This window comes from Labeo rohita, chromosome 21 (assembly GCF_022985175.1).
Source record: "Labeo rohita strain BAU-BD-2019 chromosome 21, IGBB_LRoh.1.0, whole genome shotgun sequence".
Classification (NCBI taxonomy): domain Eukaryota; kingdom Metazoa; phylum Chordata; class Actinopteri; order Cypriniformes; family Cyprinidae; genus Labeo; species Labeo rohita.
This window is the reverse complement of record NC_066889.1, coordinates 10,807,528-10,831,933: the sequence shown is the minus strand read 5'-3', so window position 1 is coordinate 10,831,933 and position 24,406 is coordinate 10,807,528. Positions and strand designations below refer to the sequence as shown.

Here is a 24,406-nt window from a genome sequence, read left to right as displayed (position 1 = left end):
TTTGCATCACAGGAATAAATTTTATTTTACAGTACATTAAAATAGAAAACCATTGTTGTAAATCGCAATGATATTTCAAAATATTACAGATTTCTCTGTATTTTTAATCAAATAAATGCAACCTTGATGGGCGGAAAACTAATCCCACACTTTTGAACGACAGTGTATATAATGAACATTTAAGGTAGTTCTTTATTTTGCAGTGCACCTGTTACACCTTACATGTACTTAGCATAGTAATAACAGTAAATTATGCATAATTACAAGCAACTTACCCTAAACCAAATCCTATCCTATCCCTATAGTATTATGTTATTAATAAATATTCAGTACTTAATTGTATTATCACACTTAAACAAGGACACCTTAAAACGTTACAAAAAATAAATATCCCAATACCGATAAATAAAAAAACCTCTAACATCAGCCACTGTTGCATGTGCTAATCTCAGATTACTTTTCATCCAAATATTTATTTGACACTGATTTAAAAACAGTATTTTGATACACCATAAAAGCATTATTATATGCAGTCATGTTCACAACACTATGCTGAACTATTGCACTGTAGCAGTTTTCTCATTCAACCAATGGCAACATCATATTTGAAATGTGTCCTAAGAGCCCATGTCGTTTACGATCAATAACCGCAACTACATTTGACCACAGAAGTATGTACAAACTTAACAATGCTCGATAGCCACTAAAGGTACACAAGAAACGCTGTGCAAGGGACTTTTCACATGAGTTACTTTAGCGTTTACAAAGGAAGAGAGAAATATCTGGTGTGATTGAACTAAATGTCTTTGAGCAGCATCAGCAGTCAGTGTATATAAGCTCAATGTGGCACTTGTGAAACAGCAGCTGCAAACCGACTGACACGACATTAAAGTCCATCGTCACTCCTCAGAGTTCAGTTACTTTTACATTTGCCAACATATAATATTTAATAAGAATAACAAATAATGTATGACCCTGATAAACCAACTAGAAAGAGACAGACATGGCACTTCACATTTTGATTTAACTAATTAAAAGGAATTTATTTGAACATAATCAGCCGTTCCAATTACAAATGTAGTACACTACTGACAGTGATCTTTCAACTGAGTTAAAAACACCATATGTGAAGATGTAAACAGTCTCTTTCCACACATACATGCTCCGATCAGTGTCGACCCTATATCAGCATGTGTGCCGGCCTCAGAGCCCTAGTGTCTCAAGTTTCAAGGAGATGATGCAAGTATTCACTTCCTGTGTCAGAAGCGCTTTCCCTCTGGAGGTGTTGCAACCATCACCTCCTTACCTCCAAAGTCCCAGTAGGCAGTCATGTGGAAGGCCATGTTGGACAGGACCACCAGATACTCACACAGAGCAAACAATGTGTAAACTGCCATAGAGAGACAAAAGAAATGAATTAAGTGTGGTAAATCAATGTCATTAATTGATTAATTTAAAGAAAAAAATCACCCCAAGAATGAAATGTATTCACTCTCAGGCCATTCAAGATATAGATGAAGATTTCTTAATCAGAACAAATTTGGAGAAATTTAGCATTGCATCACTTGCTCACCAAGTGATCCTTTGCAGTGAATGGGTGCCGTCAGAATGAGAGTCCAAACAGTTGAAAAAAACATCACAATAATCCACAAGTAATCCACACAACTCTATTCAATCATTTAATGTCTTGCTTTTAGCTAAAATACAGGTTCTCTCTCTATAACATCATTTCCTTCAAAATTGTCTGAATCAGGAGAGAAATCTGCACTGATAAGTAAGTGTTATTATATATTATGGACTGGTATTTTCAGAATTAGATGTTTAAAGGGGTCATCGGATGCTAAGTTCACTTTTACATGTTGTTTGAACATTAATGTGTGTTGGCAGTGTATGTACAGATGTACCCTATAATGATAAAAATCCATGCAGTGGTTTTTAATTAATCTGTAAAAATAATATCCCCTTTTTCAAATCGAGCCATTCTCAGATGCTTGTCACAAGATGCCTGGCGTCACACCGACAGAGGCCGCTCCCACGATAGTTGATTGACATGAGCGTCTTACCTCAGACCAGCCCTAAATCAGCTGTAACAGTCCATCCTCTTTGTTTCGATGCTGTAGCAGGGATGTAAGTTAGACAAAAATATCTCAGATTGAGCGTGTTGCTTGATGTAATAATGAATGTAGTGGTCGTCATTTACTCCCAACATCTGAGCAGCTGAAGATGCACTAGATTACATTTGTTTGTTAAGGGAATGCACCTCCCGATCTACATATATCCGTCTATGTTCGTGCGAATCATTCATCATCCAACTTCACTTACAGCAGAAGTGAGTATAAGAGTTTTTTATGAATCTTTGCGATTGCCTTTCCTAATAATGTGCTAGTTAGCAAGTTTAGCGGCTAAACGCGGCTAAAGTAAACATGCTCATCTTCCCACAGAGAGAAAAGAGAGGCGGGGCGAGCAGAGCTCATTTGCATTTAAAGCAGCCTCGACCAGAATGAGATGATTTTTGCAGAGCTGATTTTGGCAGGGTAAAAAGGGTGTTGTTTTACACTACCATTAAGAAATTTTAACCAAAGTATATTATAGACTTTTCATTAAGACCCTAAAGAATCATATCAACTTGTGGAAAATGGGCATCCGATGACCCCTTTAAAGGTTAAACACCTGGAAGTTAAAATCATGAAGTTGTATTTTACAAACATGCAGCTTTTTCACTTCTTAAGATGTTAATTGTTGGACTGGAGTCGTGAGAATTATTTGTGGATTATTGTGATGTCTTTATCAGCTGTCGGACTCTCATTCTGACGGCACCCATTCACTGCACAGGATCTATTGGTGAGCAAGTGATGTTACATTTTTCCAAATTTCTCCAAATCTCCACATGAGTATACACTACCAGTCAAAAGTTTTTGAACAGTAAGATGTTTGTTTTTTGTTTTTTTCCAAGTCTCCAAAGTGATCCAAAGTACAGCAAAAACAGTAAAATTTTGAAATATTTTTACTATTTTAAGTAACTGCTTTCTATTTGAATTTATTTTAAAAAGTAATTTATTCCTGTGATTTCAAAGCTCACATCACATGATCCTTCAGAAATCATTCTAATATTCTGATTTGCTGCTCAAAACCATTTATTATTATTAATTTGAAAACAGCTGAATAGAATTTTTTCAAGTTTCTTTAATGAACAGGAAGTTCAGAAGAACAGCATTTATCTGAAATCATTTGTAACATTACAAATGCCTTTATCATCACTTTTGATCAACTTAGAGCATCCTTGCTAAGTAAAGTATTAATTTTATATACTACTTTTCATTTCAGATAAATGCTGATCTTTGGATCTTTCTATCCATCAAAGAATTCTGAAAAAAAAAAAAAGCACTCAACTGCTTTAAACATTAATAATATTTAGGGATCATGTGACTCTAAAGACCGGAGTAATGATGCTGAAAATTTAGCTTTGATCACAGGAATAAATGACAGTTTAAGATATATTCAAAAGCAGTTATTTTAAATAGTAAAAATATTTCACAATGTTACTGCTTTTGATGTATTTTGGATACTCAGAGGAGACTTCTTTAAAAAAAACATTAAAAATCTTACTGTTTTTTCATTTTTCATTTTTCCATTTTGGGTACAATTTGAAAAGCCGGACATTCAATTTCAGATTACATTTAACAATGGAAAATATCAACACAAGCCTATAATAGGACAATAATTATTTTTTAAAAAAGATACCCTACCATTTAAAAAGTTGGGGTCAGTTTTATTTTTTTTTTTTTAAGAAATAATCAGCAAGGATGCATTAATTTGATAAAAATACCTTTTTCATTGCTACAGAAAATTAAAAAACTTCAAATAAATGCTGTTCTTCTGAGCTTTCTATTTATCAAAGTAACATGAAAAAATGATCATGGTTTCCACAAGAATATTTAGCAGCACAAACGTTTTCAAAACTGAAAATAGGAAATGTTTCTTGATCAGCAAATCAGCATATTAGAATGATTTCTGACGGATCATGTGATGCTGAAGACTGGAGTAATGAAGCTAAAAATTCAGCTTTGCATTACCGGAACAAATAACACTTTAAAAGAAATTCAATTATAAACCAGTTATTCTAAATTAAAATCAGATTTCACAATATTACTGTATTTTTGAGCAAATAAATGCAGCCTTAGTGAACATACAGTAAAGATCAAAAGTAGTAATTAATTATAATTTGTAAGAACTTGTGAGTTCATGTTAAGCATGTAACATCACCAAAATGGAACATGCGTTGAGTGGAACATGGGTGGGGTGAATGACAGAAAGGCGAAGACGTTGCACTCACTTCCTGTTTCACAGTATGTGTTGTGCCGCCTGTAGAAGTAAGCAGCCAACAGACAGAAGAAAAGGTTGAAGAGGAAGAGGCGGGACTTCAGGCGGGATGACATCATCTCCTGATGTTGAAGAGGGTTTGGGTAGATGCAGTGGAGAAAGAGAGAAGAAAGACGACAAAAAGGAGAAAGAAGACACACAATGTCATCAGTTCTCTTCTGCAACATGATGTGGGGCAAGCAGGTGGAACGAGGTTCTGTGAAAGCACACCAACCACTTCCCCCGAAGCACTCAACCCAGCTGTACTTTCACAGCCATAGAAATATAAAGCTACACTGCGGTCTCTGACACGTCAACTCCTATGATTCTCACCCAGCAGCACAAGCAACACCTTTTATTAGAGCCGTGCTCGTGGTGTCAAGATCACTAGGGTGTTAAGAATATATCTCAATAATTACTATATGTCAGTGTTTCAGCTGAATCTAAAAATGGTCATACATGCTCGCTTCAGCCAATCAGAAAAGGATTTGCTTGTATGCATTATTTAAAAGCTAAACTTAATCTAAATCTCAATCTGCCCAAGTATGTACTAGACCTGATTTATGACTTAATAGACAAAAATATATTCTTTATAAAAGCTTTTTTAAAATGTAAATCAACAACTGAGTAGTCCAAATAAATTATTAGATACATATCAAAACATACCAAATAAATAAAAAAAAAAAAAAAAAAAAAAAAAAAAAAAAAATCACATAAAATCACATAAAATCTTTCCTGACTTGGAATATAGTTAATTATTTATTTTATGTTTTGTAAAATAACTGGCATGTTTTTAAAAGGATGAGCAGGAAATTAACATTTAAAACCAGAGAAGTGCAGATGGCACTTAATTTAGTTATTAGTTTGCATATTACATATGAGATTGGCTTATGCTGCCCTCTGCTGGTCGCTTTTTGACAGTTGTTGGCAAATAAGTGCAGGCCCAGAATACAGAGAAGTCATTACCTCTTCGCTGAGAGAATACTTGGCAATCATCGACCACAGCTTGCAGGTGCACATCATGTGGACCAGGGAACTGCCGATAAACACGATGAAGCCGCTTTTATGGACACCTGTCAACCATATATACATACACAACATTAAAAACCAAATGGACATGTACAAAATGCTTGTTTTGCAGGTTAAATTAACATCCACCTTATTTTTCAATGTGGAAGTAAGCCTATTGATGAGACTTACGGTTCATTAGGCGCTACAGGGAAATACCGAGAATAATAACAATGTGCAGTAAACGGTAAAACAGTTTACACTACAAACCAGTGTGTTCATGATTAAGATAATACATTAAAATAATATGGTAAGACACACCAATTTGCAATATCAAGCAGCAAAACTGTTTTGCACAGCTAAAAATAGCTGGATGCGGATGAGACTGGAAGCCAGACCCATAACATTTACAAATGGGCCACGCCTACTCTTACGAGAAAAATAAGGTGGACAATAAATACATTTTACAAAAATGTTTTATTATTCTGTAGTGTACATTTTTTTATTATTATTTATTATTTTTTTCATTTTTAAATAATTTTATTGTGTATTTGTTTTAATTTAAATCAATATAAATTTAATGCTGATGTGAATATACACTACCTTTCAAAAGTTTGGGGTCAGTAAGATTTTTTTTTTTTTCACTTGTATTCAGCAAGGATACTTAAATTGATCAAAAGTGACAGTAAAGACATTTATATTGTTACAAAAGATTTCTATTTAAGATTATGACTGTTCCTTTCGATTCATTAAAAAAAAAACTTGAAAAAATGCATCACGGTTTTCTTAAAAATATTAAACAAAAACGTTTGACTGTTTTTCATATTGATTATTAGAAGAAATATTTCTTGAGCAGCAAATCAGTATATTAGAATGACTTGAAAGATCATGTGAAACTGAAGACTGCAGTAATGATGCTGAAAATACGGTTTTACCATCACATAAATACATTTAATTAAAATACACTACCAGTCATATGTTTTTTGGACAGTAAGATTTAAATGTTTTTTTAAAAAGTGTCTTCTGCTCACCAAGCCTGCATTTGTCAGATCCAAAGTACAGCAAATAATAATGAAATATTTTTACTATTTAAAGTAGCTGTTTTCTATTTGAATATATTTTAAAATGTAATTTATTCCTGTGATTTCAAAACTGAATTTTTAGCATCATTACTCCAGTCACATGATCCTTCAGAAATCATACTTATATTCTGATTTGCTGCTCAAAAAAACAATTATTATTATTATGTTGAAAACAGCTGAGTAGAATTTTTTTCAAGTTTCATTGATGAATAGAAAGTTCAGAAGAACAGCATTTATCTGAAATAGAAATCGTTTGTAAGATTAGAAATGTCTTTATCATCACTTTTGATCAATTTAAAGCATCCTTTTTAAATAAAAGTATTTCTATCATTTCTTCTGAGCTTTTGAGTGGTATAGTGGTAATTCTGATAACAGCAATAATAATAAAAAAATGTTCCTTGAACAGCAAATCAGCATATTGGAATGATTCGTGAAGGGTCATGTGACATTGAAGACTGGATGCTGATCACAGGAATAAATTACTTTTTAAAATATATATTTAAATAGAAAACAGTTATTTTAAATAGTACAAAGCCTTCAAAACATTACTCTTTTGCTGTATTTTTGATCAAATAAATGCAGGTGAGCAGAAGAGATTTCTTAAAAAAAAATAAAAAATAAAAACATTAAAAATCTTACTAAAAGTCTCCAAAACGTTTCGACTGCTAGTGTATATTAAAATAGAAAACCGTTATTTTAAATTGCAATAATATTTCATAATAGTACTGGGTCCGCATTAGAGACTTTAAAACTCTTACCCAAACTTTTATATGCTTTACAAGTACACTTTCTATTTAAGTCATAATTTATTCTTTTTTGTGTTACAGTAATGAGAATTTTAAACTATAATGCGCTACTGAGAGTAGTAAGGGTTTGCTTGAAATGAAAATATTTTTAAAAGAAAAATAATACAATCTCATCAATGATCATCAAAGAGTTGCAAAGGACTTTTTTGAATCTCCAGCCATTTACAAACACGCCACATTTAACTAATCGTTAAAAATATAATAAAAAACACTTTCAGCAACTCCCTGCATTTGCGTGCATGTTCAAATAGGATTTAGGGCTTCAGTCCAAAAAGGCACTTACTGTAGGTCTCAGTGGAGGAGACGTAGGTGAGCAGAAGCAGCCCTACATTTTCACTTAAAGCTAAAAGGAATGTGACGCCACTCAGAAGTTGCTCCTTAAGCCTCCTGGAAAAGCGTCCACGGTAAAAACTCAAATATGCTGCTGCTACCAGGAAGCGCGGCGCAGAATGAAGGCCGATGCTGAAACGCCAGATGTAGCGCTCCGGTGTCAGACTGATGGCCGCGCTGATGGATGGGAGGTAGTTAGGAACCTGTGAAGGATTTTAAGGATCTTTATTACAGTATCACTGCTATATATATATATATATATATATATGTGGTGTGACAGTGTCATTTCCAGAGGGGATGTGAGTCCAGCAGTGATGTTGTGGTTCTCACCTGGCAGTGTGTGTAGGTCGCATCATTGTAGTGGTAAAGCAGAGCCAGCACGACGCAGGCGATGAGGCCGAGCAGAGGCAGACACACCGTGATTACCGCTAACCGGGTGAAAGGCACACGGATGAGAGGCTTGTCTCGATCCACATATCCGTACGGCACCTGTTGCATCTTCGCTCAGCCAATTACAGCTCCAGATGTGTCAACAGCTACAGACCGACGCTACACAGCCCATTGCAAGTGCAATGATGCGATGACAGCATCTCTAAACTACATGTTTGATAATTAGCCTGAGCTGAAGTTGCGGAATTAACGTGGCTGTGGATTATGGCTTGAGTTACATGTTTAGCGGCCGTTCGCTAAACTCCGGCGCTCAGTCGTCAGATTTAATAGTAGACGATCTCTAAATAAAGAGATATTCAAGTCAGCACCGATAATTAAGCAGTTAATAATTCCATTCTGTCAAAAGATTGTTAAAAGACTAGATTCCTACTGTTACTCTGGATGTGTGAGTCGAGATTGCGTACATTTCCGGTTAAGTAGATTTCAAAATAAAAGTCCTTGCTGCGTGCCATGATTTGTTAAAATAAAATGTTTACATATTTTACACGATCAAAAGTTTTTAAACAGTAAGTTTTTGAATGCTTTTTTTGGTCTCTTCTGCTCACCAAACCTGCGTTTATTTGATCCAAAATACAGCAAAATAAGTAATATTGTGAAATATTTGTACTATTTAAAATAACTGCTTTCTATCTGAATATATTTTAAAATGTAATTTCATCCTGTGATCAAAGCTAAATTTTCAGCATCATTACATCCAGTCAATCATTTTAATATGCTGATTTTCTGTTTACCAAACTTTTTTTTTTTTTAATTAACATCAATCAACCAAAGATCAAAATTTATCTGAAATAAAAAGCTTTTATAACACTATACCCAACAGTAATGAAATTGTAGAAATTATTACTAATATTTAGCAAAAGTGATGATAAAGACATAATTCATTCTTTTTTGTGTTACAGCAATGAGTTTTAGACTATAATGCACTACTGAGAGTAGTAAGGGTTTACTTGAAATGAAAATATTTTTAAAAGAAAAATAATACAATCTCATCAGTGATCACCAAAGAGTTTCAAAGGACTTTTTTGAATCTCCAGCCATTTACAAACACGCCACATTTAACTACTACTGACCAAAAGTTTTTAAACAGTAAGTTTTTGAATGCTTTTTTTGTCTCTTCTGCTCACCAAACCTGCGTTTATTTGATCCAAAATACAGCAAAAGCTGTAATATTGTGAAATATTTGTACTATTTAAAATAACTGCTTTCTATCTGAATATATATTTAAAATGTAATTTCTTCCTGTGATCAAAGTTACATTTTCAGCATCATTACATCCAGTCAATCATTCTAATATGCTGATTTTCTGTTTACGAAACATTTTTTTTTTTTTTTTAAATTAACATCAATCAACCAAAGATCAAAATTTATCTGAAATAAAAAGCTTTTGTAACACTATACACAACCATTCAAAAACATTTTTTTTTCTGGTAAATTGTAGAAATTATTACTAATATTTAGCAAAAGTGATGATAAAGACACAATTCATTCTTTTTTGTGTTACAGTAATGAGTTTTAGACTACAATTCACTACTGAGAGTAGTAAGGGTTTACTTGAAATGAAAATATTTTTAAAAGAAAAATAATACAATCTCATCAATGATCACCAAAGAGTTTCAAAGGACTTTTTTGAATCTCCAGCCATTTACAAACACGCCACATTAACTACTACTGACCAAAAGTTTTTAAACAGTGTTTTTGAATGCTTTTTTTGTCTCTTCTGCTCACCAAACCTGCGTTTATTTGATCCAAAATACAGCAAAAAAGCAGTAATATTGTGAAATATTTGTACTATTTAAAATAACTGCTTTCTATCTGAATATATATTTAAAATGTAATTTCTTCCTGTGATTAAAGTTACATTTTCAGCATCATTACATCCAGTCAATCATTTTAATATGCTGATTTTCTGTTTACCAAACTTTTTTTTTTTTTTTTAAATTAACATCAATCAACCAAAGATCAAAATTTATCTGAAATAAAAAGCTTTTGTAATACTTTACCCTACCATTCAAAAACGTTTTTTTCTGGTAAAGAAACTGTAGAAATTATTACTAATATTTAGAACTTTCTATCCATCAAAGAAAAAAAAAATAAAATCTACTGAGCTATTTACAACATAACAATAATTAAAAAAAAAATTTTTTTGAGCAGCAAATCTATTAAATCTAATATTAGAATGATTTCTGAAGGATCATGTGACTGGAGTAATGATGCTAAAAATTCAGTGTTGAAATCACAGGAATAAATTTCAGTTTAAAATATATTCAAATAGAAAAGTGTTATTTTAAATAGTAAAATATTTCATAATTTTACTGTTTGCTGTACTTTGGATCAAATAAATAAACATTAAAAATCCTACTGTTCAAAAACTTTTGACTGGTAGTGTAATTAGTAATATATTTGTGCATTACTGTCTTATAGATTGTGAATATAGATTTTTATATGCTCTTTATGAACACTGCCACACTGTATAATATTAATTTCTAAGCCAAATCCAATGTAAAAAAAAAAAGATTTTTATTCAACATACAGTGCCTTTTCTTTTGTTTCACTGATCACATATTTTTGGGAATGTGGACCATTCCGTGGGGGAAATTATCTTTACACTGGCTACATTATATACCCCTCTCATAGGACTGTGTACAATGAAGCACTGATCCATTCAGCTCCAGTAAATACATTTATAACTCTTGCACCAGAGAAACAAAACTCAGACCATTAGGTTCTCCACATCAAATCCACAGTGATATGACAGCCTTAATAATATAACATTAACAGAAACCATCCACACTGACATGATTTTAAAAAATGTATTGCTAACAGACATCCAATCACATCGCTTCCAGTCAGTACATCAATTCACGGAACTGTTTTTGTCAACCTGGTGCATCGCTGTAGATTAAAAATGGGCCCTCAATTTATGTTAAATACAAGCAAATCATTTTCTTTTGAAGAAAAACAAACATGAGGGACTCAAAACAAATCCAATCTGCCCTCTTGTTCCAAATAGCACTCTCAAAGTTGGTTTGTGTAGAGCGGACTAAAGAAAACATCTGCAAGAGGTGGTAGTGTGGGAATGTTTTAAGTATACATGTCAGGGTCTCTTGGCCCAGTCTATTAGAGATGTTCTCCAACTCTCTTCCACAGCATTCGTCGTTCCTCCGATTCCCACACTTCCTACAATAGGAGTCAGTCAGGAGTCACTGTCCGAGCCGTTGCTGCTGTCCCGACTGATCTCGATCTGCAGCGAGGGGAGGTTGTCCAGTCGGCTTTTCTTCATCTTGTTGGACTGCTGCTCCTTCTGCTTGATCATTGCTCCCCACATCTTCTGCAGATGAGAATCATCTTCTTCGTCGTCATCAACTCCGTCAGATTCCTCGTCATCTCTTTGCCTTATTCCTTTAGAGGAAGACGCCCGGGAAGAAGCCTTGTCATCGTCTCCGTCGTCCCTATGAGACGGGCCGAGGCGGCTCCACAAGCCTCCTGCAAAAACAAAAATGATCAGTATCAGAAAATAAATGTGACTCCAGACCACAAAACCAGTCTTAAGTAGCACAGGTATATTTGTAAAATGATTAATTTTTCTTTTATGCCAAAAATCATTAGGATATTAAGTAAAGATCATGTTCCATTAAGATTTTTTTGTAAATCTCCTACTGTAAATATATGATTTTTTTTTTTTTTTTTGATTAGTAATATGCATTGCTAAGAACTTAATTTGGACAAATTTAACCCTTGTGCAACCTTCTGGACATTTTTGTCCTTTTCATACTTGTTTTTTGTCCTCATTTTTTGTTATTGCCAGCTGCATACATTTTGGCACAAGCGTGTATTTTTTATTGGAATTTTACTATTTCACCTCCATTTATTTTAATAAAACTATTTTGCACTCAGTACAAAAAAAAAAAAAAAAAAAAAAAAAAAAAAAAAAAAAAAGTCTAACGCTCAGCACCATTTGGACAAAAATGTCCCCATTGAAACCCATTAAAATGGCTATTTTTTAAAATCACAGCACCATTCAACTGTAAAACGATGCTATTTTTTGTTAACAGACTTTCATTCTATTGGCAACGCTTCAAAATGTTTTTTTTGTTTTTTTTTTAACCATTTTTTAGGTGTGGCCAATAAAGCAAATACTCGCTTTATTCCTGTTTTCTGCTTCTGCAAATTATAGAGCCAATTGGAGAAGTAATCCAGCTATAATTTTGTGGGTGTGTTGGTATGAATGTCAGTGTGTGGTTTGTACGTGTGTCATTTAAAAAAAAACAAAAACAAAAATTGTGTGTGGGCGTGTGCGTTCTTGTAATATTTGAGAGAGAAAACTCGACTGCAAATCACAAATCCAACCACTGTGTGCACCTGCGGAGTTTTGCTGGCATCTTATGGCGAAAATTTGCCACTGCGCCCAAACAAAATCTTATTGAAAGCTCATTTTTTGAGATATCAACCTCAAATTTGGAACACAGCTTGTTTAGATGTATGGCTTCGATTTTCAAGCAGGTTTAGAGTTCAACATGTTTCATAAAATATATATTTTATATAAAATATAAAATATGCTTTATATGAAAACATTTTTATAAACTTAAACCTCTATAACTTTTTTTTTTCTTCACTTTTTAAATATTTCTACTTCATCAGTAATCTACCATGGGTCTTCTTTAAAATGAGACCAAACTTAAGTCTGTGCTCCCAAGCTTCAAACTTTTATGACAGATTTTTGACATGGACATTTTTGTCCACTATGGACCTGTGTGTAAATTTTTTTTTTATTGATGAACAAGGGTTAAAGGCGATTTTCTCACTATTTTGATTATTTTCATTATGTAATTTGTAAAGATTATTATTTACATTACATTAAGTTACTAACTATAATGCTTACATTTCATTAGTTATTTAAAAAGCAGCTACAGAAAATGAGCAAAGAACATTAACATTATCATCACTGATTTGCCTAGCCTAGTCTAGTACGAGTTTATGCATTTTAAAAAAACTCATGTTATAAGTGAAGCTATCTACACTGTATTATGAATAAATCTTACCATACATGGCTGTGGAGCGTTATGGCTCTGATGCGGCCACTCTAGTAAAAGCTTGTGTTTATACCAGCCTCGTCCCTACCCACCCCCAACCATTCGAATTTCCGTAGGCGGGATTTATTTTAATGAATTTAATTTTTTTTTAATTAATTTATTCTAATTGGCTGCGTTGTGACATCACAACACCTGGAAAAATAACACTGTAGTCCAAAGGAGCCGTTTATTGTAGTTCTTGAAAAGGGATTTAAAAAAAAAAAAAAAAAAAAAAAAAGAAATATAACATGATAGATCTTTTTTATGCCCAAACATCCACACTGACTAAAATTCAAAAAGTGAAAAAGCACAATAGGGCCCCTTTAAAAACTTGTGTGTCATCCTGGAATGACCTATTCTGATGAGAACCAAAGAGCACTGACTCCAACTATACCTGTTTTCTTGTCTTTTGAAGACTCTGAGTACAGACCACGGCTCTCGTGCTTTGCCACTCCGAGTCGGCTGCGCACGTCAGTCAAAGGCTCTCTCCGAGACACTGCGTTTCTAGAGATGACGGGAGAGACGGAGCGACGTCTCTCTGGAGAGTGTGGTCTTTTGCCTAATCTCTGTCTCACATCTGTGGAGGAGAAAAAACATGTTCTTTCAAAATTAAAGGGACAGTTCAATGAAAACAAAAATTCTGTCAATAATTACTCACTCATGTCATTCCAAACCTGTAATACCTTTGTTCATCTTTGGAACACAAATTAAAATATTTTTGATGAAATCTGAGAGCTTTCTTGAGCCTCCATAGACAGCAATGGAACTACCACGGTAAGGATATAATTAAAATAGTCCATATGACATCAGTAGTTCAACCTTAATTTTATGAAGCTACTAGAATACTTTTCGTGTGCAAAGAAAATAAAAATAACGACTTTATTCAACCATTCTTCTCTTCCCTGTCACCGTCTGCCTCCATTGATGAGAGTACCAATGGAACAAGTACCAGTTTTAACGGTGTCCTTACTATTTTACTATGCCTTGACCGTTGTAGTTCTCTTGCTGTCTATGGAGTATCAGAAAGCTCTTGGATTTCATCAAAAATATCTTCATTTGTGTTCTGAAGAATGAAGGTCATGCAGGTTTGACATGACATGAGGGTGAGTAATTAATGACGGAATTTTTGGATTCATTTTTGGATGAACTATCCCTTTAAATCAAGACTTATGTTCTATCAACAACTTACCCGTCTTGCTACTTGTAGTTGCTGGGGGGCGTGATCTCTGCTGGGAGAGTCCCTGCCTCTTTTCCTCCAATAACTGCCTAACATCTGTCACTTTGTCTGCTGTAGACTTAGATGAGCTGCTGCTGCTGCTGCTGCTTCCTCCTCCTCCTCCTCCTCCTCCTCCTCCACCGCTGCTGCTGCCAATTCGGCTCTTAACACTACTACTCGTTTCAGTTCGTATAGAGTTCCTACAGCAGTAGAACGGACAAAATGCACATTTACATCCAAATAGCAAGGAATGAAATTCAAATCTGAAAGTGTAGCAACCGTATTTGGACTAGAAAGGAAACCAGCACTCACCGAAGACTGCGAAGGTTGGTTTCAACCTCGTCGGCATACATGGTCATCTTCATGCTCTTTTTGGGAGATGGTGTTGAGATCATTTTCAGTTCCAGATCATAGTCCATCTCATCTGAATCTGAAGATGCTGGCGACGGGCCCCCTAAGCGACTACGCACGCCTCCTTCCCCTAGCCGTGGTCCACGTTCCTTGTCTCCCCGATCTCTGTACTCCACTACTCTATCATCAGCATCCATGTCTTCCTCTCCATCCTCCTCCTCTTCTTCCTCTTCTTCTATAGGCTCTTCTGGCAGATTCACCAGGTCAGCTGAGAAAAGTAAAAGAGCTCAATTGACAGACCAAAAACCCCAAATACAAGATGTTTAAATAAAATAACAAAAGTACAAAGAAGCTATAAGACATTTAAGATTAAAAGTAGACATAAGTCTTAAAGCTGCAGTCCTTTTTGTGTTTTTCCAGGCTGTGCTTTTGGCTTATCTTGAATCACTACGGTACACGTATAAGAAGTTATTTGGACTATTTTAGACTGGTTCTGGTAGGAACCACTGTAGAGTAGCTCAGAACCTGCGTGACTCATCATAGACATAAACAGAGAGAAGTACAGTTGAAGCACTTGAACCTTCTGTAATAGTTGCATGACAGTCCCTCAGTTGTCCTCAGTGTGAAAAGATGGATCTTAAAATCATACAGCTATTGTTGTAAAGGGTTCAAATACACAAAAATGAATTTTTGGGACCTGAAAGAATTTTCTGAAGAACAGCGGGCAGTTTAACTGTTCAAGACGAACAAGGGACTCATGAACAACTATCACTAAACAAAAAAAAAAAAAAAAAAAAAAAACACAGCTGTGGATCATTCAGGTAACAACACAGTATTAAGAATCAGGCATACGTAAACTATTGTCATTTTTATAAATTTAACTATTATTTTCTCTTCTGGACTATATGTAAACATCTTTTATGTAAAATATCTTATTCAGGTCAGTACTAAAACAATAACATTCATTTTGTATGATCTCTCTTATTTTGGTAAAATAATTCACATTTTGCAGATTCTGCAAGGTGTATGTAAACTTTTGACTTTAACTGTAGCTCCAGCAACAATGTTCTTCCACAAGACGCATACAGTTCTGTTTATTAACTGCTAGAGCACCAAAAGTTACGGACTGCAACTTTAAACAGATTCTGGTGATAGTTTTTTTTTTTTTTTTTAAATATGTCAGTTAAACCCATCTCTGAATAAAATTGTCTTTTTACATTAAAAGACAGTGCAGTCCAATAAAAAAAAAAAAAAAAAAAAAGTTTCACATGAAAAATGGCTAAACATTAAAAAATGTTTAATCATTGAAAGAGATTTACCAGAGTGTCGATGAGTGTAAGGTGGGGTGTGTCCCATACTGTCTCCAATCAGAGGCTTTTTGGTCTTCAGAATGTCACGCTGAATTCTGCGCGTGTGATACCTCCGTTTCCTATAGAAATTGACACAATTCCAGAATATACAGTAAGCCTACAACCAGGTAAAATAAATGTAATTGCTCAGAAAAGTGACATTATACTTCTATTCATACATTTCGGGTTAGTAAGATTTTGCACAAAGTCTTTATTTTTGAAGAAGAAGTCTCTTATGTTCAACAAGGCTACATTTGTTCGGGGGGAATATCTTCTGATTAAATACATTTAAAAAAAATGTATTCCTGTGATGACAAAGCTGAACTTAAAGGAACACTCCACTTTTTTTGAAAATAGACTCACTGTCCAACTCCCCTAGAGTTAAACAGTTGAGTTTTACCGTTTTCGAATCCATTCAGCCGATCTCCAGGTCTGGCACTAGCACTTTTAGCATAGCTTAGCATAGATCATTGAATCCAATTAGACCGATAACATCTCGCTCAAAAATGACCACATATAATGACGATATTTTTCCTATTTAAAACTCTATTTGACTCTTCTGTAGTTACATTGTGTACTAAGACTGATGGAAAAAGAAAAGTTGTAATTTTCTAGGCTGATATGTCTAGGAACTATACTCTCATTCCAACGTAATAATCAAGGAACTTTGCTGCTGTACCATGGTTGCAGCAGGCGCAATGATATTACGCAGACCCTAAAAGTAACCGGCACGAAGTTTGTGTAGATGCGGAGTTGCAGCCGGCAGAGTTGATGGCTGCGTAATATCATTGCGCCTCCTGCACCCATGGTACGGCAGCAAAATTCCTTGATTATTACGCCGAAATTAAAGTACAGTTCCTAGCCATATCGGCCTAGAAAATCTCAACTTTTCGTTTTTTGTCCATCTTTGTACATGATGTAACTACACTATTTTTGAGCGAGATGCTATCGGTCTAATCGGATTCAATGATCTATGCTAAGCTATGCTAAAAGTGCTACCGTCAGACCCGGAGATCGGCTGAATGGATTCGAAAACGGTAAAACTCAACTGTTTAACTATTTTCAAAAAAAGTGGAGTGTTCCTTTAAAGCAGAAATAATTCTAACATGCTAATTTGGTGATCAAGAAACATTTATTATTATTATTAATATTCAAAACAGTTGTGCTACATAAATGTACATTTCCTTCAGCCTGGGGCTTATTCATTGTACCTTTGGTGTGAATATATTAAAAACAACATGCAATACAAGACCGGATGAGGGAAAATTAAAAGAAAATAATCGCAAAAGTAACGTAACATTACTTTTTATAAAAGGTAATTAAGTAATGCAATTAGTTACTTTTTTAGACAATAACTCAATATTGTAATGCATTACTTTTAAAAGTAACTTTTCCTAACACTGCTCACTATTATATGTCTCCTCTATATTGCAGCTGCCTTCATGTTTTGCCGCAAACAGCAATCATGAGCACATTTTCTCATTTTTCTTTGCACGACTGTGATAAGAAGAGTGTACAAAACAACATATCGGTAACAACAGTGTGGCACAATACCGGTATAAACATGGATGTCTGTTGGTACAATATGTGTCACATGACTAAACCTTTCTGGGCCTTGAATGTGGTAGTTACGTTGCCGTTTATGGAGTCAGAAAGTGCTTGGATTTTATCAAAAATATCTTAATTTGTGTTCCAAAGATCAACAAGTTTGACAAGAATGACATGAGGGTGAGTAATTAATGACAGAATTTTACTTTTTTTGGGTGAGCTATCCCTTTAATATTTCTGTGGAAACCATGATTCACTTTTTCATGATTCTTTGATGAATAGAAAGTTCAAAAGAACAGCATTTATTTGATATTATAAATATTTTTACTGTCAATTTTGATTTAATGCATCCTTGCTGAATAAATAACTTTAAAAAACCCAAACTTTTTCTTTTTTTTTTATCTAACAAATTCAAGTTTATCTTACCAAGAGTTACTTAAGATGCCTTTCATGCCACCATAGTTTGGATTCCCGTATTTCATGTAGTATCGACTTCTCCTGGCCGCACCCAGCTCCTTTTTGTCATCTGATGGAAAATAACAACGAAGACCGTTTAAATTTGTCAACGCACAAGTTGTGAACAGTCTGTTCTTTATCAACGTAATCATCAAGTAATGAAGAGCTCCTGACATAATTCCTTCTATTTGTAGGCAAAACTCTTAAGTATGTTTCTCACCCTGGGTGGCAAAACGCAAGAACAGCTTGTTGCCTTTGAAAGGCTTGATTGTGGGCCGCAGATCGTTCCGAAGTAGAGACTCACGCTCTGCTTGGGAAAGCAGACTTGTCTAAAATGCAAAAAAAGAAATGCAAGTTGCATAATTAAAAAGAAAACATAAATAATCTGACTAAATGATGCAACTAGTTTACCTCTGCGGTTTCCTGTGTTTTCTTTTCGGGCTCTTCTTCAATGTCACTAGCTTTACCCTCACTGCCATCACTGCTCCTGCTCTTATCTGCTTTTTCTACTTCATCTTCATCATCATCATCTACCTCGCCTTCCTCCTCTTCCTCCTCCTCCTCATCATCATCAGAGCCACGGTTTCGCCGAGCTGATCAGCAACAATGTGACAGTTAAGTTTCACAAAATTTGGCTGAACACAGCGTCTATTTCAAGGTTACACAGTACTCTCATAACGCGAAGACAAACCTTTCTGCGGCTGGACTGGAAGTTCAGATGGTTTCGAGCTGTCGGCATTGGTGACCTCTTTTTTGTCTGGCATCCGACTCAAGTTAATGAGAGCTCTGGTTGAAGTGATGTCGTCTAGCCACACCACGTTGCCTGGAAACAGTGTGATTTGACTATGAGCACCATGATCCAGCTTTAAACAAAACTTCAGATTTGTATGAATTCTACATGCAATTATGAGGTAATATCAGTGAGGCTACACTTACAGGAAGTGTCATCTATCCACTCAATGTGGGCGGGTGGATACTCTTTAAAGTAGCCGAAAACATCCTGAGTGCTCATGTCATCAACTCCACTCATGTGCAGGGCTTCCAGACGCGCCTTCGGGATCGCTAAGGAGACAGTGGGAGAGATGTTTAAGGGCTGGTTCACTAAAAATAAACATTAGGCCATCATTTACTTAACCTAAGAGCTTTCTGAAACTACCACATTCAAGGCTCAGAAAGGTAGTAAGTGTCGAAGACTGAGGAAATTGTTGAATAAACTTGATTTTTTTCCCCCCACACACAAAGTATTCTCTTGGCTTCATAAAATTCATGTTTAAGTACTGATGTCACTATTTTAACGATGTCCTGAGTACCTTTCTGGGCCTTGAACGTGTCAGTTGCATTGCTGTCTATGCAGGGTCAGAAAGCTCTCGGATTTCAGCAAAAAATATCTTAATTTGTGCTCCGAAGATGAATTAAGGTCTTACGGGTTTGGAACGACATGAGGGTGAGTAATAATGACAAAATTGTAATTTTTGTGTGAACAAACCCTTTAAATGAATTGCTGAGGTATAACTGGGTAAAAAAAATGTACCTTTCTTCAGCAAATCCCGGTCTAGTACAACATTCCTCTGCGCCAGATTTTCTTCTGCACGAAAATGAAATCTTCTTGCTCGCTTCTCCTTTTTCTCAATGGCCTCCTGAACAGGTACAAATGTTGTGAACAACAGGTACACGAGCAGACCGCCTGACAAATTCACAAAACCTGCTGACACTTACCTTAGAGGTGACATCGATTCCAGTGATAAAGGTGCCAGCCTTATTTTCATAACGTCGGCTGGTGTCCTGTTGAAACAGTTTTAATAATACAGAGATCCATGTGAGCAAATACAGCAAGAGCTCTTCTCTTGTTAGTCTTAGATTCAAGGTGATCACCTTTTCTCAATTTCTCAGCTTTGTACTGTCATGCCAAATCAGAATAATTTAAAGCATTAATCAATTAGTATAGAAATAACAGTGCGCCAAATGAAAAGTCTGATAGTATCAGGAAACTTGGGCCAGAGATTTACCTCACTTTCACAAGATGCTCCGAAACAACTGACTATCGCTTCACATTATGCAAATGTAGTATAACCCACCGCAGACCTATTACCATAACCTGTTCAAAAGCGTGAATAGCGCTGCGACGAACTCAACACCGCATCGGCTTCACCAACGACCGGGTTACTGTACTACGCGAGGCCGTGGTTTGAAAGAGGCCTACAGAGTAACTCACCGGCAACAGCTCCTTTAAACTCCGCCGAACGGGGATAGACTCCAGCTCTCCCTCCTCTACCTCCATGGGCTCCGCTTCCCGGGCATCTCGATCCGAGTCTGATTCCGAGTCTGACTCTGACCGATCAGACGCGCTTTCGGACTTCACAGACACCCGCAGGCTGCGCACCGCCGCCATGACCACTCACTAAAATGAGCTTTCGGCTAACGGCTAATAACTCAATGAAGTGAACGGAGCCTCACGCTAGTTAATGCTAACACTGCTCTCGAGCCTCGCGACACACACACACCGCCCAAGAGACTGTAGCTGCTAGATTGTGACCCGCCCTCTTTGACTGAAGAAGATTATGCATTGACTAATATTCATATTTAGGATGTAATGTTTTTATATGTGATACGGAGGAAGGCTCCTAATATTAAAGAGCAGAGTCGGTGTACTTGTCTTGTTAATTAAAATAATTTATCACCTAAAATGAGTGTAAATATACAGGTAACCTTGCTTGTATATTAAAAGTACAATTCAGAAAGCTTATACTATGATTTCAGGATGATTTGATGAATTTTACATCAAAATAGGCCATAAAAATACATTTTTAGTCACAATTCTAAGAAATTAAGTCACAATTCTGAGATATAAAGTAAGAATTGACTATTTTAACAATGTTCTACCATTTCAGGCCTTGAAGGTGTTAGTTGTGTTGCTGTCTGAGCAGGGTCAGAAAGCTCTCAGATTTCATCAAAAATATCTTAATTTGTTTTCAGAATATGAACAAAGGTCTTACGGGTTTGGAACAACATGTGGGTGAGTAATTAATGACAGAATTTTTATTTTTGGGTGAACTATCCCTTTAAAGTTGGTGTGGTTTAATCATGTTTGTCTGTACATACTGTCATACATCACTGTTTATCAGATTGTAAGGCCCTGCCTTACTTATTGTTGCAAAAGTGGTAAGAGGCCCACTAAATCATTCAGAGGATGGGTAGCTATGGCCTGGCACACAAATGAAACAAAGGCTTCAAAATACAATATTTTATTTAACAAAATCAACATTGGCATACAGAAACCTTTACACATGTAGCAGTACAATTATAGAGAAATAAATTAACACAGCTCATTTTGTTAGGCAATTTATACTATAAGGGAACAAAAAATAATTTTACCAAATACCAGACTGGAGAAGAAGTATCTCTAAGTGTCACATGTAGCACATTTCAGCCGTTTGTGACAATAAAGGTATATTCTTCTGCATTTTCCTTCCATGAATATACACAATAAATATATACACGTAAGAGTGGTTGGTGGTTTTCTAATATACATAGGCATCATTATGGAAGTAACCATGTTAAAAAAAGTTTAGTACTTCAAATTTTAATCTAATAATATTTATTATAAATAACTCTTCAGGAAACACAGTAGTGGCTGAAACCATCTTCAAACTATGCCTGATTTTAGCGCAGATTTATGAGAGGTACAGAGGAAAATGATGTTGCGCTTGCCTATTTGATTATTTGTTTTGGACCACTCTAGTGCACTTCTATGGAAGTATTTCCACCACTGAATAAAAAATAAAAAAGGTTATTGTGACCTTTTCTTCTCACAATTCTGACTTTCTTCTCAGAATTGCGTGATACAAACTTGTAGCTGTGACTTTTTTCTCAGAATTGTGTGATACAAACTCGTAGCTGTGCCTTTTTCTCAGAATTGTGAGATAGAAACTTGCAGTTGTGAGTTATAAAGTCAGAATTGTTAGATCAAGTCAATTCTGGTTTTTGTGCTCAAAATTGCATGATATAAACTCATAATTGTGAGATAAGCCAGAATTGCAAGATAAAAATGGCAATTTTTCTCACAAATGAGTTTGTTTCTCACAATTCTGACTTTTTTTCTGCAACTTCATGTTTTTATCTCGCAATTCTGAAATATGAACCTGCAATTGTGAGTTATAAAGTAAATTTTTGTGGGAAAAAATGTTCTCAGAATTGTGTTTATATGTCACTTGCAATTGCGGATTTAAACTCACAACTCTTTTTTTTTCTCAAAACTGTGTCAGAATTGCGTGATATAAACTTGCAAATGGGAGAAATAACGTCAGAATTGTGATTGCAAAAATTGCAGTTCAGACTGTTTTTCTCTCAAATGCGAGTTTATGTCTTGCAATTCTTACTTTTTTCTCAGAACTGTGAGAATAAATTGTGAGAATTGTGTTTCATAATTGCGAGTTATGAAATCCAATTTTGAGGGGGAAAAAAAACTAATAAGTTCTCAGAAATGCAAGTTTATATCTCACAATGTTGACTTAACTCAAAATTGTGAGTTATCAGGTCAGAATTAATATATAAACTTGTAAATCTGAGAAAAAAGACACAATTGCGAGATATAAACTCGCAATTGCAATTCTGAAAAAGTCAGAATTGCAAATTTATTTCTCAGAATTGCGAGTTTATATCTCGCAATTCTGACTTTAACTTGCCAGTGCAAGTTTATATCACACAGTTCTGACTTAATTTCTCAGAATTGCGAATTTATATCACAGTTCTAACTTCATAACTCACGATTGTGAGTTTATACCTTACAGTTTTGAGTGTAAAAAGTCAGAATTGTGAGATAAAGTCTATAAAGTTTTAATTTTTTTCTTCAGTGGCAGAAATGGGGTTCCACACATTTTAGAGTGATTTATTATGAAATTAATTTGTATAACGATATCTTCCGTGGCCAGTTTTATGAACGTTTTTCCAGTCACTGTACCAGTCAAGTGCATTTATATGAGTCTCAAAATACTGTGGAATGTTTGAGATGCTGGGAATTTTGTTGATTAAAATAAAATGTGTTGTTTTATTACAATTAAGTGAGGATATAGTTACTATTATTGACCTGCTAATCCAAATTTGTATTTTATTAATTCACAAGATATTGGGTTATTTATTTATTTTATTTCTTTATTTTTTACAGTGAAAGACTTCAAAATGTGCAAAATCAATAAATGTGCCATATCAGTACCAGAGGACCACCTGCAGAAACTAGAGGAGATGCTAACTATGTGCTTATTCCTGTGATGTTCAGATTGGGAGCACAGGGCTTGAGTGATGGGTCCCTTTTTCATTTCTCTCCTTCTCGGTGCTGACAGTGTTTGATCTTCAGTGCTGATCCATTGCTTTACTGATTAAATGGAGAGTTTAAGGGGTTAGTAAATACCATATAAGAAATATCTTTCTGACATCAACATAACTTAATAAGAATCTACGATTATAACTTATGAGAGTGAGTTTTATGGCCCATTACAGATAAACTGAGACGTCGTGCTAGATATAATCATTATCCATTACTCTGATGGATGCTTGTAAATTTCCACCACGCTCTATTTTATTCCATCAGTAAAATGTTAAAATGCTTGATATTTTTAATGTGACTTTTAAATCACAAGACCTTATAGCAACAGCTCTATTAGGCTTGGAAAGAGCTGTGAGGTATAGATCCTTGGCCTTTTCTTTTTATTTTGCTCTCGCAATGTGAAAAAGCTAGACACTATGATCTTGTGGTATGGTTATATGATTTAATGAATAATATTCTATGAATTATATCACTGAAATTCAATAGGAATATCTTGTTTTTTCCTCAAATCTTAATTCATGTCTCTCTCCTGGTCTATTTTTGCCAGGGAGTTTAAAAATCAGCATTCTGTTCTGTGGAAATGTTTCTAAAGCAGGTAAACACATTAAACTAAAATGACACACACAAAAAAACATGTTAAACTATTTGTAAATATCCTTAAAATGTTATGAATCAAAGGTTTTTAAACTGGGTCCTGGGACCCCATGGGCCACAAAATATTCTACTGAGTCTATGGAAAAATTCAGAAATAAAATAAAATAAAATAAAATAAATAAACTTTATCCAAAAAACATTTTTTCTTAAGTTTTCAGATTTTAGAAGTAACTTTAATATAGATAATGCTGCTTTTAACATTTGTATTCATTATTTTGTACTGAAGACACACTCACTTCAAAACCAGACACTAAAAAATATAATTTAAGAGACATCAAGGAAATTTCAATATATTTATAGAATATAATATATATATATATAATTATTACAATGAACATTAAATGTACCCAAAATTATAGAAAGACTCATAAAATATAATTTAGGAGACATCAAGGCAATTTCAAGCAA

General features: G+C 34.8%; 3 protein-coding genes across 10 annotated transcripts in view; all 3 read right to left on the bottom strand.

Annotated features, from left to right (window-relative positions):
• Nucleotides 1-8,470, bottom strand: pgap2 (post-GPI attachment to proteins 2). Its single transcript, XM_051093294.1, has 6 exons — nucleotides 8,406-8,470; nucleotides 7,916-8,315; nucleotides 7,539-7,788; nucleotides 5,326-5,432; nucleotides 4,334-4,442; nucleotides 1-1,390 (listed from the first exon to the last, which is right to left on the bottom strand). Exons 2-6 carry the CDS (start codon nucleotides 8,081-8,083, stop codon nucleotides 1,260-1,262), a joined length of 765 nt encoding a protein of 254 aa, XP_050949251.1. The 5' UTR covers nucleotides 8,084-8,315; nucleotides 8,406-8,470; the 3' UTR covers nucleotides 1-1,259.
• Nucleotides 8,471-10,535: 2,065 nt separating this feature from the next.
• Nucleotides 10,536-20,551, bottom strand: ncbp3 (nuclear cap binding subunit 3). Its single transcript, XM_051093293.1, has 13 exons — nucleotides 20,237-20,551; nucleotides 19,741-19,806; nucleotides 19,556-19,661; nucleotides 18,961-19,086; nucleotides 18,716-18,847; nucleotides 18,436-18,617; nucleotides 18,245-18,353; nucleotides 17,995-18,094; nucleotides 15,991-16,100; nucleotides 14,633-14,939; nucleotides 14,294-14,520; nucleotides 13,499-13,681; nucleotides 10,536-11,518 (listed from the first exon to the last, which is right to left on the bottom strand). The coding sequence occupies exons 1-13, from the start codon at nucleotides 20,411-20,413 to the stop codon at nucleotides 11,229-11,231; spliced, it is 2,115 nt and encodes a 704-aa protein (XP_050949250.1). The 5' UTR covers nucleotides 20,414-20,551; the 3' UTR covers nucleotides 10,536-11,228.
• Nucleotides 20,552-22,675: 2,124 nt separating this feature from the next.
• Nucleotides 22,676-24,406, bottom strand: part of rap1gap2b (RAP1 GTPase activating protein 2b) — a 76,316-nt gene continuing 74,585 nt past the window's right edge. For all 8 annotated transcript variants that reach the window (XM_051092292.1, XM_051092289.1, XM_051092290.1 and 5 more), the window contains one exon: nucleotides 22,676-23,392. The gene's annotated coding sequence lies outside the window, so the exon portion shown is untranslated. The remainder of the gene's footprint in view (nucleotides 23,393-24,406) is intronic.